Source organism: Ovis aries, chromosome 18, assembly GCF_016772045.2.
Source record: "Ovis aries strain OAR_USU_Benz2616 breed Rambouillet chromosome 18, ARS-UI_Ramb_v3.0, whole genome shotgun sequence".
Classification (NCBI taxonomy): Eukaryota; Metazoa; Chordata; class Mammalia; order Artiodactyla; family Bovidae; genus Ovis; species Ovis aries.
The window spans coordinates 28,482,831-28,495,819 of record NC_056071.1 but is presented as its reverse complement, the minus strand read 5'-3'; the positions used below and the strand labels follow the sequence as shown (position 1 = coordinate 28,495,819).

General features: G+C 47.0%; 1 protein-coding gene across 3 annotated transcripts in view; it reads right to left on the bottom strand.

Annotated features, from left to right (window-relative positions):
• Window positions 1-1,710: 1,710 nt before the first annotated feature.
• Window positions 1,711-12,989, bottom strand: part of DNAJA4 (DnaJ heat shock protein family (Hsp40) member A4) — a 16,564-nt gene continuing 5,285 nt past the window's right edge. For 2 of the 3 annotated variants that reach the window (XM_004017814.5, XM_042235184.2), the window contains exons 3-8: window positions 11,594-11,774; window positions 9,540-9,644; window positions 8,405-8,632; window positions 7,170-7,400; window positions 3,790-3,890; window positions 1,711-3,683 (exon numbers count right to left, since the gene is read on the bottom strand). In XM_004017814.5, the coding sequence (XP_004017863.3) occupies window positions 3,468-3,683; window positions 3,790-3,890; window positions 7,170-7,400; window positions 8,405-8,632; window positions 9,540-9,644; window positions 11,594-11,774 (1,062 nt within the window). In that variant the 3' untranslated portion in view covers window positions 1,711-3,467. The remainder of the gene's footprint in view (window positions 3,684-3,789; window positions 3,891-7,169; window positions 7,401-8,404; window positions 8,633-9,539; window positions 9,645-11,593; window positions 11,775-12,989) is intronic. The other variant, XM_042235183.1, reaches the window with a different exon arrangement.

The following is a 12,989-nucleotide window of genomic DNA, read 5'->3' as shown; positions in this document are numbered from 1 at the left end:
AGATACGTATGAATCTTTTCATGTTTTATTGGAAATGCCATTCATAGTTTAACATAAAGTGTTCTTAATGCAAACACTCATGTTCTTCAACATGCTTCTTTCTCATTTGCCCCGTTACTGATAGAGCAGTAAGAGGAGTTGTCATCATTCTGTGACAGCGAGTATTGCCTCAGAAATGAGGACATCCAGGCATGTACTAACTTTCCAGTATAGAAATTTAGGCTCACTCTTCCCGGGGATGAGCCATGCAGAGGCTGTGATAGGAAGCTGATCTATTTTAGAATGTGATCCTGAAAGAAACAGGTTATTTGACTGGGTGGGAATATTCTTTAGTCCTGTCTGAGCATTCTTCTGTTTGGTAGATTAAAAATGCTCCATGCCACACTGTTTTTCACCCTGTTAATTTCAGAGAAACCTGTAACCTGCTGGTGGGTATTGCTGCCTTAATGTTTACAGGCTCAAGCCTGTACCTACTCTGGTTGACTTCCAGCCCTACTTCAGTTATCCCTGAGCTCTATACCTCAGTTTTCTCAGTGGCCCACTTGAAACATGGTCTGCATGTAACAGGAAAGGTGTAAGTAGCTAACACTCCGAAGTCTGTTGCTTTTTCCTGATTGTAACTTCATATGCTTCATGTCAGGCCCCGTGCTTTTCCTCCAGACTCCCCATAACCCTTAAATCCAGCCCAGCCTCTCTTCCCTCTCCTGCCGCTCTCTGCCTTGTTCACCCTCCTATAACTGAAGCAGGAAGTAGATAGGCCCCCAACCAGAGTAAAGCAGTTGGAGATTCATTCCCTGTGGACTGAAACTGCAAGACAAGAAGAGCAGGATAATTAAGGGAGGAAGCTGGGCCCTGGTCATACCACATATTTCTCATTCTCAAAGTCAGGAGACCTCCCTGACCACACATGCACAGAAAGGCTCCTTGGAGGTCAAAGGGGAGGGATGTCAAGGGATGTTGTACCCATAGGCCTCTTTAGTAGAATCCATCTTGGCTAAGAGATGTGTGCACACACATAGAGGAAGATCCTGAGATACACCAAATATGGACTGTGAACCGGGCAACTCTAAATGACTGGCCAGAGGAAACCCAGAAAAAGTGCCCCTTAAAAGGCATTCAGACTGCAGGAGAGTGTGACTCAGGGACTCTTCTCTGAGTCTGCCCATGTATCTATCTACACGTGCTATTCTTCCCCCACCCTGCCCCGCCCCCCAGCCTTTTACTTGCTTTACTGTTTTTTGCCTTTGTGGAAATTCTTTTCTGCAAAGCCAAAGGGCCAGGGCCCCTTTCACTGAACTCTGGTCCAGTGGTTAGGATTTGGTGCTCTCCCTGCCATGACCTGACCTCAGTCTCTGGGAACCCAGGCCCTACTTCAAGATGCTGCAGCCTGAGGCCACGCGAGATCACATCCACATAGCCCTGGCCATTTCCTCTGCCTTCCTCAGACGTCCCTTCCTCAGACTTTCATAGGTCTCACTGCTTTCAGGTTGTTCTCAGGTGTCTGCTCCCAATAAGAGGCCTTCCCCTGGTCCCTTTCCCATTATTCTCATTCGGCACTGCAGTCATCATTGCCTGATGTATTTATCCCCACCCCAAATATAAGCCCCGTAAGAGTAGAAACTTCATTCCATTTTATCAACCAATGTGAGGCAAACTTGCACCTTAGCACTGGTTATTGGAAATGAAAGTAAATAAAAACAAAACCATCTGTCTCATACCAGCTCAATTTTAATTTTAAAGTGACAAATGTACAGGTGGAATAAATTTTAAGCAACACCCTCCAGATCCCATTTACATGACAAGGAGCTGAATGCAATTTTGCCTTATCAACTACAGTAGTTTTCTGGCAATAATTCTTTAGGAAGTCACAGCACAGAAACAGAACACCCTAGAGTTGTGGTCCATCTGTAAACTGATTTTCATACAGGCTTAGCTGGAAGAATAGATTTTCTTTCTTTCTTGACTAGTGGTCAAAGTGGGACAGGCAGGCTGCTCCTGTACCTATCTTGGGTAAATCATGCCCACCCACCAGCCAGCAGTGTTCTGCTAGAGTGGTCCATCCGCTGAACCTACCTGCCGGGGGTCTGATCTGCCGTTTGGCCCTCCTGGGGAGGTCCCTGGTCTGAGTCAGACTTGCAGGTAGGGCAGGTAAGTAAGGGTGGATCTGAAAAGTGGCCTCTGCTTTAACCCAGCAGCTGAGAAGGCAGCAGTTTTTCTTTGTGACTGTTGTGTGAAGGAAAGGAGCAGTAACGGCTGAAGGCTGAGGAATCTAAATTTATATTGTCTACCTGCCAGGAGTAAACAAGTAACTAGTATCTTTCCGAACAAGTTATCATTTACAGTGGTAGTCCATACAGACTGCAGTCCAGAGTAGAACTTTTAAGTTCTCACTGAAACTTTATCCCTTGAGCAGGAAGCCCTTTGTGATATGGCTGTACAAGGAGATGAACCATCCATCCTTTGGAAGGGAGCTGAATCTGGGAGAATGAGGTGGAAAACACTGAGATGTCCCCTGCCTTCCCAGAGCCTCAAGTCATCCAGGATCACTGGTCAGGCAGGGAAACTGGCCGTGCCATAGGGCTGAGTCACCAGCATCTCCCACGGCTTCAGTCGCTGCACTAAGGCTGCTGGGGATGTGGATGGTTTCATTTTTACAAGTAAGCACTTTGGTGGGACAGCACTGCAAATGCTGTCAACAGAAAACAACAAAAGGCAAGGTGCAGGGGTCACAGGCAAATAGTTTTCATCAGTGTTTCATTTAAAACACTCGTTTGTTCTCACCACAAGGCTTGGAACGCTCAGGAAGCTTCCAAGAGAGATGATCAGACCCACCCCACTCAAACACTCAAGGGCATAAGACAGTGGGAACCAAGCTGGCCCTGCAGCCCACTCAGTGTGAGCCAGGCACTGCCGCCAAATCCAGCCCACAGATGTGCTTTTATTCTTGAGAACCATCTAGAATCTAGATTCAGAAATGTCACATTAGCAGCCCTGAGATCATGTCCTCCGTAACTTTGCCTTGGGAGGCAGGTGCAGAGGGGAAGAAACTGCAGAGCTGGACATGGGCCAGGTCACCCACTGTGCGCCTGGAGGTTTGCGCGGGGGCTGAGTGCTACTGTCTGGGCTGTGCTTTATTGGTGGAACTGAATTATGGCAAAGCCACTAGAAGCACAAAGTGTCAGTGCGTTCACTGGCATCTCAAAAGTATCCTGAAAATGTAAATAAACAGATTCCATATGCAGACTAGAGGTGATTTACACTTAAAACATTTAAATATAAATTAAGCTATAACTTAAGTTACAACCAAAAGAAAAACAAAAACCAAAAGACACTCAGCAGTTGAGAATGCTGAACATATACACAGGACTCCCCAAACACGAGGCCATTAAAGCGATGCCATTTTTCATTGTGCCAACTTTACATTCATGATGTGCTAGTCCCGCCAGGCCACGCTGCACAGGGCCGCGTCATGCCGTCTGGCACTGCACTCCGGCCCGCGGCCCGTCGTCGTCCTCTTCGTAGGCCTCCCTGTGCTGGCGCCAGTTCTGCTCACTGGGATTAAACTCCTTCAGCTCCACCTGATCCATGTCCTCTGTAACCCTGACTTTCTGTCGAGGAGGCAGCAGAGCTTCCAGCTGGGAAAGCTTGTCTTGGGGAAGCCAGTGTTTTTCAGGGAAAATAACCTGTGAAGGGTGAGGTGGAAAAAAGTAGTTGTTTCTTCCCTTCCCAAGTAAGGCATTTAATTTTATGCCCCATGGAAATAACACACACACACATACAGGCACTTACTAAAAACTGTATGATCAGAATCCCTTTCTCCAGAGGTGATTTGTAGATCGGCATTCCTTCATTACGTACACATTTCAGGTCCCCATGCTTTATCACCTCACCTGTCACACACACACACAAAAAAGGCTTACTTATGAAATAGGAAGATGGACAGCGGCCTGGAGCCTGGGGCAGGCCCGAGCCCCCTTAGCGCAGCAGGCTAAGGCAGGGGTCATGGAGCATCTGACTAGAAAGCTGGTCCCAGGCAGAATGGTCCCTGTCAGAGGAACTGGCTGGGTGAAGGCAGTGAGAGGAGGGTGGGAGTGGGACCCTCTGGTCCATGCGCCGGGCTCCTGCAGTGTATGCAAGGAGAGGGGCTGCAGCCTCCATCATAAAGCGGGTATAAAGACGGGAACTAGGAATCAACCTTCAGTTTGGGAAAACAGGGCTATTATGTTAGCCTGCCTCTTCAGATATTGCAAAATGACTTTCCCACGAATGGGAGGAGATTCTCCTCCTCACAGACTCGAGCAGAGCTTGGAGCAGGAAGTGGCCTCGAAGGAGCCTGGGAGGAGAGCTCAAAAGGCACAGAGGTCTCCTCACACACCCGTGGGCCAGAGCTGGCCTGGCTTGCACTCGCTGGGTCTTACATTTCTACACTTTTTCAGAAGGTATCATGGGAGCTCAGCACCCCCAGAGCACTTGCTGCTGCTGCTGCTGTTAAATCGCTTCAGTTGTGTCCGACTCTGTGCAACCCCAGAGATGGCAGGCCACCAGGCTCCCCTGTCCCTGGGATTCTCCAGGCAAGAGTACTAGAGTGGGCTGCCATTTCCTTCTCCACCAGAGCACTTGGTTCACTCCAAATTTAAAAATATTTTTTCCTTCCAAATATGAAGAGAGATAAAAGGGTTTCTTTTTTTAAAGTATGCCTTTCAGCTCAGTAGTGAAAATGGGTAAAGAAATAAATACCCAGGAAAAAATATGAACGGCGGGGGGCGAACACTTATTTATTCAGCATCCCACTCTCCTGGATGAATGCTCTGCAGAGGAGATCTTTTGAAGTATCTCATGGGAATTTTTCAAAATAAAGCGTGCGGAGAACTCTCTCCTTGGGGGTCATTCAGCACAGGGCTGTATGGCTCACTCAGGGCCCTTAGAGCTGCTGATGGCAGCCTTAGCCAAACAGCCCCATGCTGCTGGGCTTGTCATGGTTTTCATTTTGTTTTTAAATAGCTTTCTGTCTCTTCCTATCAGGTGTCACTTCTTATTGCTCTCAGCACAGCTCCTCAGGCTTCTGCTTTAATTCACTGAGGGCAAGGAAACCCTGGGGCCAAGTATGGACAACCACATATAAGACAGGGAGAAGAGGATGACTTGGCTCTTCTGTGAGGTACAGCTCCACCTTCAGGCAGGGGGATCACAACCTGCTGAAGCTCTTAAGGCACTTTTTTCTCTAACCTCCAGATTCTCAGCCGTTTTCAAGACAGCCTAAGGGGCTCTAGCGAGGAAGGCAATACAATAGCACAGGAAGGAAGAGGAAATGCACGAAGGAAAGAGAAATAAGCCAAGACAACAGGGGAAGAGCTGAAAAGAAAAGGGGAGGACTCAAAAAAAAAACCCACAAATGGTCAAAAGGAAAAAACAAGCGAAATCTCCAGCAGGAGGTTTTCTGGACACCCTGCCCCCCTTGTAACTAAGCAAAGAAATGGGTTTCTCAGGGTTTACCACTTCTTTCCCTCTGGGGCTCGCCTCCTCTCTCCTGTCCCTGTGGCTGGGATTAGTTGGGAGGCAGCAAGGAGCCCTGAGCTCCCATCCCATGGCACGGGCCCCAGCTCCCGGGAGCTTTCCCAAAGAAGTCACACAGCATCCCAAAGATGTCACCCAGCTCCTATTTCCAGAAGGGCTGGAATCAGGGTTGAGGTAATGTTAGGGGACACTGGACATGATACCAGGGGTCTTGGGCACACACCCACTCACAACCTAGGGCTTTGTGCAAACTACAATCCTCAAACTCTCCTACACAAGTGAGAGGAAGAACTGGGTACCTTGGGAGGCTTACAAATGGAATCTAAAGGAAGATGTTGTATTTAAGCTTTTCATGCATATTTGTATTATAGTGCAGTGCTTTCCCTCAATCCTTAAGTAGATCTATGTGCAAACACAGAACAAAAAATCAACTGGTAAAATTTTAACAATAGGCAAATCATGTGTTGGTGGGCATCATGCTACTTTTATTTTCACAACTTTTTGATAAGTTGGAAATTGTTTCCAAATAAAATGTAAAAGACAAAAGAAAACCTCTGATCAAGACTGGGGCATATAATTCCATTTCATTTATAACCCAGAGAAAGAAGAAACAGAAAGAGCCAAAAAGGAAAGTGGCAGAGAAAGAGAACAGGCCAGAAAAGGAAAGAGAGAAATGGATACAGAGGAAGGAAAGGCCCGGAAGGTGGTTGGGGAGACCAGGTGGCTCACCCCACTGGACTGCAGGGTCTTGATTATTTCCACTGCTGTTGGACAGGCTCACTGGCTGGTTACTTCCAAGCTCAGCCCTGAACCCATCCCATCGAGCTTTAAATCTCAGATGCCCACATGAAAAGTTAGACTCCCCAGCAGTGAGGGGACCAGAACAGCACTGCTCATGGCCAGTGATGGGGTCGCGAGCATCCGGGTGGCTCAGCCACCACTGCACCCATCTGGACATTCTTTGACATGGACAACTGACCTGAAGTGCTGTTCACAGGCAGCTTCAAGTCAAGGGTCCCAGCCTGGTCACTCTCCCCTCTCCCCGCAGCCCCTTCCAGGGAGGTGCTCTGAGGCCCTAGCTGCAGTGAGCACTAGCCCTCCTGGGAGCTGGGAGCCTGACATCTAGACACGTGCTGGCAGGCTGAGCTCTCAGGCCCGTGAGAATCCTTCTGGTTCAGAGGTAGCTCCCTCCGGCTCCTGTGCATGTGTGCAGATAAGCAGTTCTCTAGATGCCACCAACGGTAAGCTGGCAGGCGATGGCATTTTTCAGGAATATTCTATTTTAAAATGTCTCATATGTAATCAACAACAGAGAGGCTAGAGGAATGTGGATGATTCAGCACAGATCACCACGTGATAGGGAAAAAAACCACCTATTATTAGCTGTGTTTTATTACACAAAAGTTAATTTTTAAAAAATTTTAAGTCAGATTGGCAGGTTCCAGGTAGAATTTTAGATCCCCAGAGATTCCAATTCTGAAGTTTTTTTCAAGCAGACTATAAAAGAAATTCACAAAATTCACGAGTCTCTACTGATGACTTCAAATTTACAAAAAATCAAGTCACACTAACTTGAATGTGAAACCAAGGTTAAGTTACCAGGATCATCGGGCCAAACAGAGGAACTACAACGAAACACACATTTGAAACATTACCTGATTTGGATGTAATAACAAGGACTCGATCATCCAGTGTTTTTATCGTCTTCTTGAAGCCACAAAGGGCTTCAGAAAGCTGAATTTTCATTTTCATGATCAAGTCATGGCCTCGTCTCTGAAAGACACTATGATCCTTCTGATCAAGCACAATTATGACATCACCGGGCTCCAGCTCGGGCTCCTGATCTCCTTCTCCATGAAATAGTATCTTTTGCCCATCTTTCATACCTATGGAACATCATCCCTTTCTGATTAGCCATTTCTCTTAAAAACCATACTTTCAACAAAGCTTTTGAAGAAGGCTTCACAGAGCCCTTTGGGGGCTTCTTTACTCGTCAAACCTCCCAACTTTGCGCAGGCCTGGGGCTGGGAGTGGTGGCTGGAATACCACTGACAAAGAGGCCCACTCCCCTCCACATATCCCGCGTCCTCAGCCAAGCATACAGCAGGGAGAATGGGAAACGAGGCTGCCACCTCGAGCACGGTGCAGCCGTGCACTGTCTGCCAGGCCCCGACACCACAGCTGGCAGCGGGCTGTGAACACACGTCCCCTTCCTGACGCTCAAGCAGCGCTCTAACAAGTCTTGTGTGCACCCAGGCACAGGGCCAAGTCCCTCAACCTATGTGTCGGTTTGGGTACTGAACTGTGTACTTTGGTCTCATCTCTCACCTAAAATATATTCTCTGGATTAGAAAGACACAAAATAATCAGGGGAGTAGCTAAGAGGGGAAAAGCCCTTAAAATGATGCCCCTGGCAAAATGAATAGCAGGGGTAAGGTGCTGCATTTGGCAGAATCTGTTGCAACAGAGGGGAAATGTGTGGAGGAAAGGGATGCACAGCTATGCAGACGTACGTGAGCTCTCACAACCAATGCACAACAAAAGCCATTAGCAAGAGCACTCCAAATGACTCTACAGGATGGTTTGAGAATTGCAAGGAAGGGCAATTAACCAAAATCAAGGTCAAGTGACTTCCGGAGCATCAGAAAACCTTTAAAAGAAGTTGCCAGGGAGGCCAATTTTCCAAAATCAAGGTCAAGTGACTTTCGGAGCATCAGAAAACCTTAAAAAGAAATTTCTTTGGATTGGAAGAGTTGATGGCACACACTAAGGGTATCTAAACACCAGCTGTGCTGTGGCTCCTCTCCCTGATGCCTAACCTGCGTGCTCCATACTCAGCACCTGAGGGGCACTTCTGCCAGCCTGGGGTGCTCGTGCGGTGCTGCCTCACCTTTCTCCACATGCACCTCGATAATCTTCTTCTCTCGGACGACCTTGGCACCGTTGCAGCTTTCGCAGCGGTCCTTGGGGTTGATGCGCTCCCCCTGGCCCTTGCACTCGATGCACACGGTCTGGATCTGCTGCACCATGCCCGGCCCAATCTGCTGGATGTGAATCTGCATCCCTCGCCCCTTGCACACCGGGCACTTCTCCACAGACCCCTTCTTCCCACCAACGCCTGCGGGGAGACAGGAACAAGGCTGTACTCTTCCCTTAAAAGAGGCTCTGCTGGATGCCACCACAGAAGGGTGATAAGCCATGAAACTGGACACTGTGGTTTGAATTCTATTCACAGTCATAAAAAGCCATGTGGGAGAGTCTGGATGATTCTAGCCAAGCAGACAATATCCAGATATTAACATGCGATCACAAATATTTGTGGTTTTGGCTGTGCCAAGGCAAATTCATCACTGTAATGTCACCAACGATTTTCTTCCACCCCAGCGTGGAAAAACCCCCGTGCCTACACGTGACCACGGAGGCTGGAGAACACATCCCTGCCCACAGGAACAGCTACCCAGCCCAGCCACTTCTCTGTGGGACAGCGTGTGATGAAGTCACTGGATCTGACTTTTCTTGCAAAATTAGATTTTAAAAACCCACGCTAATTACATTTACATTTAAGTCGAGGACAGTAAACTATGGCCGGCTACATGGTTTTGTAAATAAATCTTTATTAGACAGGTGCATCATCTGTTTATTTGTTTATCTGTTTATTTCCTGTCTATGGCTGCTTTTGCATTAAGAGTTCAATAGTTACGACAGACACAGTATGGCTCACAGAGCCCAAAATATCTACTATCTGGCCCTTTACAGCAAAAGTGTGCTGACCCCTAGGGCTGGGTGAACTATCTTCATCTTTATATTTTTAAAATAATTGACAACACATTAAATAAATGTGCAATCCAAATAAAAAATGTACAGGACCAAATAAAATGGGTTTGGCCCTCAGGCCATCTGTTTCTAATTTCTGACCTTCACATTTGAAAAGATCAATTGTTTTTCTCTGAACTGTAAAACAATAAGAATTGTTTTCAGATCCGAGGAACCAGAACTATGAGATTCATTCAGAAATGAATCCTTACCTTCACATTTCTCACAAATTACATTTTTCTGGAGAGCCAGTTTCTTTGTGACTCCATTATATAAATCTTCAAGAGTTACAGACAACTGATGTACCACATTCTTGCCTTACGGAGGAGAAAGAAACCAATTAGCATTACTGTATCAAATATATCACTGTATTAAATACCACGTATATGACCTTTAGTTTTATGAAGTCTCCAGAGACTCGGACTGTGCCCGTTGTCATTCATTCCCTTCGCTGGGGGAGGCAAAGCTTCAGTTACACCTGGCCCACCTTCTGGCCCTCTGCCAATATGAGAACTAATACCTTTTCCAGCTATGGGCTAATTATTCAATCATTTATAGATGTCAACAAAGACGTTTCATCTTTATTTTCTAAGAACAAATCTGAGAATGAGAGATCAATGAGGAAACCCATTATGTTAACCAGTGAGACTGGTGAAGTAGGCTCCCCATGAAAAGAGACCTTTCCTTACAGATGACACACGCAGTCAGTCTCTGGACCTTCAACTGAAACTCTTTCTTGAACATAATGCCCTTTACTTTTTGAGCCCTTCTGTGACTTGTGACTGACTGCAAACTCTTTCATCCATGGAAGTCCTGTCTGTTCACCCAGGACAGTGGGCCTTTCATCTTTAGGGAGGGCATCTGTCTGCTCTGGTGCCATCCCAGCCTCTCAGGACCCATAGCATCAGGTCCCCCTCTGGTGCCCACAGGGCTCTCGAGGTCTGAAAGATGGACTGAGAGGAGTCCTCATGTCAAGGACTGAGATGCTGTCCTTGGTTATTCGCTGTCAACCTTGAGAGAGGACTTAATTAAGGGTGTGAAGCTGTTCATCTCAAGACAGTGAGAGCTGGGCAAGAGGATACCCAAAGGTTTTAATCACATCCACACCGTCAATTATATGAGCAGGCAATGCACCCAGACAACAGGGTAAAGATTTTTGCCTAATAAACACTTTGTGATTTTTAGCACGCTATATTCACAGAATTGACAGCCAAGGTTTTCAAAGCCCAAAGTCAATTATAATGTGAGAATCGGTATAGCCTTCTTCATCCAGGGGCCTCTTGTTGACACCAAACCACCCTTCTTAAACCTCAATACAGAGCTTGTTTATTTTGATTTCATTTAGGATTGTAATAAGCTTGGCTATCTATCTGGTTTTGAGGTCTAAAGCAGAGTACCAGCTGCAAGCTGGACAGGGGAAGGGGGCTATAAGAGACCACTGGTAATAGTCAGAGGTGACAGCTAGAGCCTGTCAGGAGGTAAGAGATAGAAAAATTAGGAAGAACAAACCCCAGAATTCAAAAACAGAGCCCTGGGGCCATTCCACCAAGAGCTACATTCCTCTTTCACCTCTGGGGATGAAGCTGCTAGTCCTAATGCATTCTGAAGAGATGGGCAAGGTAGTTTCTTTCACAAAGATGTTCAAACATCAAGAGGTAAATTTTGTTACCAGAGGATCTCCTGAGGAGGCTGAGGAAATGAGGCTGCACTCTGCATGGCAGAACACCAGCCAGAAACAGCCTGCCGGCCCCACCCGGGTCAGGAGCCTCAGGGAGGAGGCGCGCACTCAGCAGAGTCATCGGCACTAACCACAGGAGCTGGCATCACGGCTCTTAGACACTGGGAGTCTGACCCCAACAGGAGAGAACAGGAGGGCAAGGTAATCTTGACCCTCCTCCTTCCTCCTCACCACCATTTGCCCCTTTGTGGGGGCGGAGTGGGGTGGAGCACACCACTTGGGGGACCTTAGTTCCCCAACTAGGAATTGAACCCAGGCCCCAAAAGTAAAAGGGAGGAATCCTTAGCACTGGACCACCAGGGAATTCACCATCTGCTCCTTTATATGTGGGGTTTGGAGAGTGTCAGGCAATTAACTACTAGCTGTACTAAGAGACTCTGGGTAGCCTGGATACTAGGCAAGTGATGAACTACTTAAAGTTAATGATTTCCCAAACACGGTAACTACACCCTTCTAAGGCAAGATCCCTCTTGATTCCAGTAACACATACAATTTGGAAACTAAAACTTGCTTAACGTCTTTATTTACCTCTTCTCTCTCGAGCCATCCGTCCTCCGCCACCAAAGAACATGTCAAAGATGTCCATGGGAGAAGAGAAGCTGGGGCTGCCCGAGCCTCCTTCCTTAATGGCCTGTTCACCACCCTGGTCATAAATGTCCCTTTTCTTTGGATCTGAAAGCACTTCATATGCCTGGGATATAAGCTTAAACTTTAAAAGAAAGAAAAAAAAAGATTAAAGAGAGAGAGAGAAGGTTTGAGTTGTTTATGAAGCAAACTCACCATACGAATGCAGTAACAAAGGGATTCTGCATCCAACCCCCCAAAACTGGTGGGTCTATATGTTATTTGGAACCTGACTTTGCCAATCAATCCCCTTGTAGCGTGGGATACATAGGGCATGCATTACTACAGGATGAGAGGCAGGACCACTGCCTCTCTGCAGAGGGTAAGGATACAGAGCGTAGGAAGGACCTTCTGCCTCCTCAGGCTACACCAGACAGGAAGAAGTGGAGCAGAATTAAGATGCCACAAGACCAGGCCAGGGCTTAACCTACAGCCAGAAAAGGCCCAGAGCTCCCAGCATACTGCTGGCTTTCCAGCTCAGGAGGGCTGCTTTCCTAGTTCACTAGCATGAAATTCAACTACAAACATCTTGTGAGCAACACTCTGCATTCGGGCTGCAGACAGCATGCATAATACTGTCCTGATGGCCCCTCAAAGTCCCTCCCCTCTTGCAGTCTCCCTCCTATCTCACTTATTGGCAATGCCAAAACCTCATTTCCTCTCCCTCACATCTCATCTGTCAACAAATCCTTCTGATGCTACCTTCAAAGGTCTATTTCCAGTGCCCTAAGACAGACAAAACACCCAAGTCTGCCAAAAATGTATTTTGTAATCCAACTGTAAGAAAAGAATCAGAGAACCCAAACTGAAGTAGCAAAACTCCAGGTGGCACTAGTGGTAAGGACCTTGCCTGCCAATGCAGGAGACATAAGAGACCTGGTTTCAACCCCTGGGTGGGGAAGATCCCCTAGGGGAGGGCATGGCAACCCACTCCAGTATTCTTGCCTGGAGAATCCCATGGACTAAGGAGCCTGGCAGGCTACAGTCCATGGGGTCGCTAAGAATCAGACACGACTGAAGTGACTAGCATGCATGCACACACACACTGCAAAACTAAAAGGCAGGAAAACTAAATGTAACATGTGACCCTGAATTGGATTCTGTATTGAATCTTACACTGGAGAAAAAAATGGCTACAAAGGACATTGGAACAACTGGAAAAACAGGAATTTTTTCTCAATGTTAATTGGATAATTTTTCAATGTTAATTTGATAACTGTAATATGGTTATGTGGGGCTTCTCAGGTGGTGCTAGTAGTAAAGAATCCGTCTGCCGATGCAGGAGATGCCGGTTCTATCC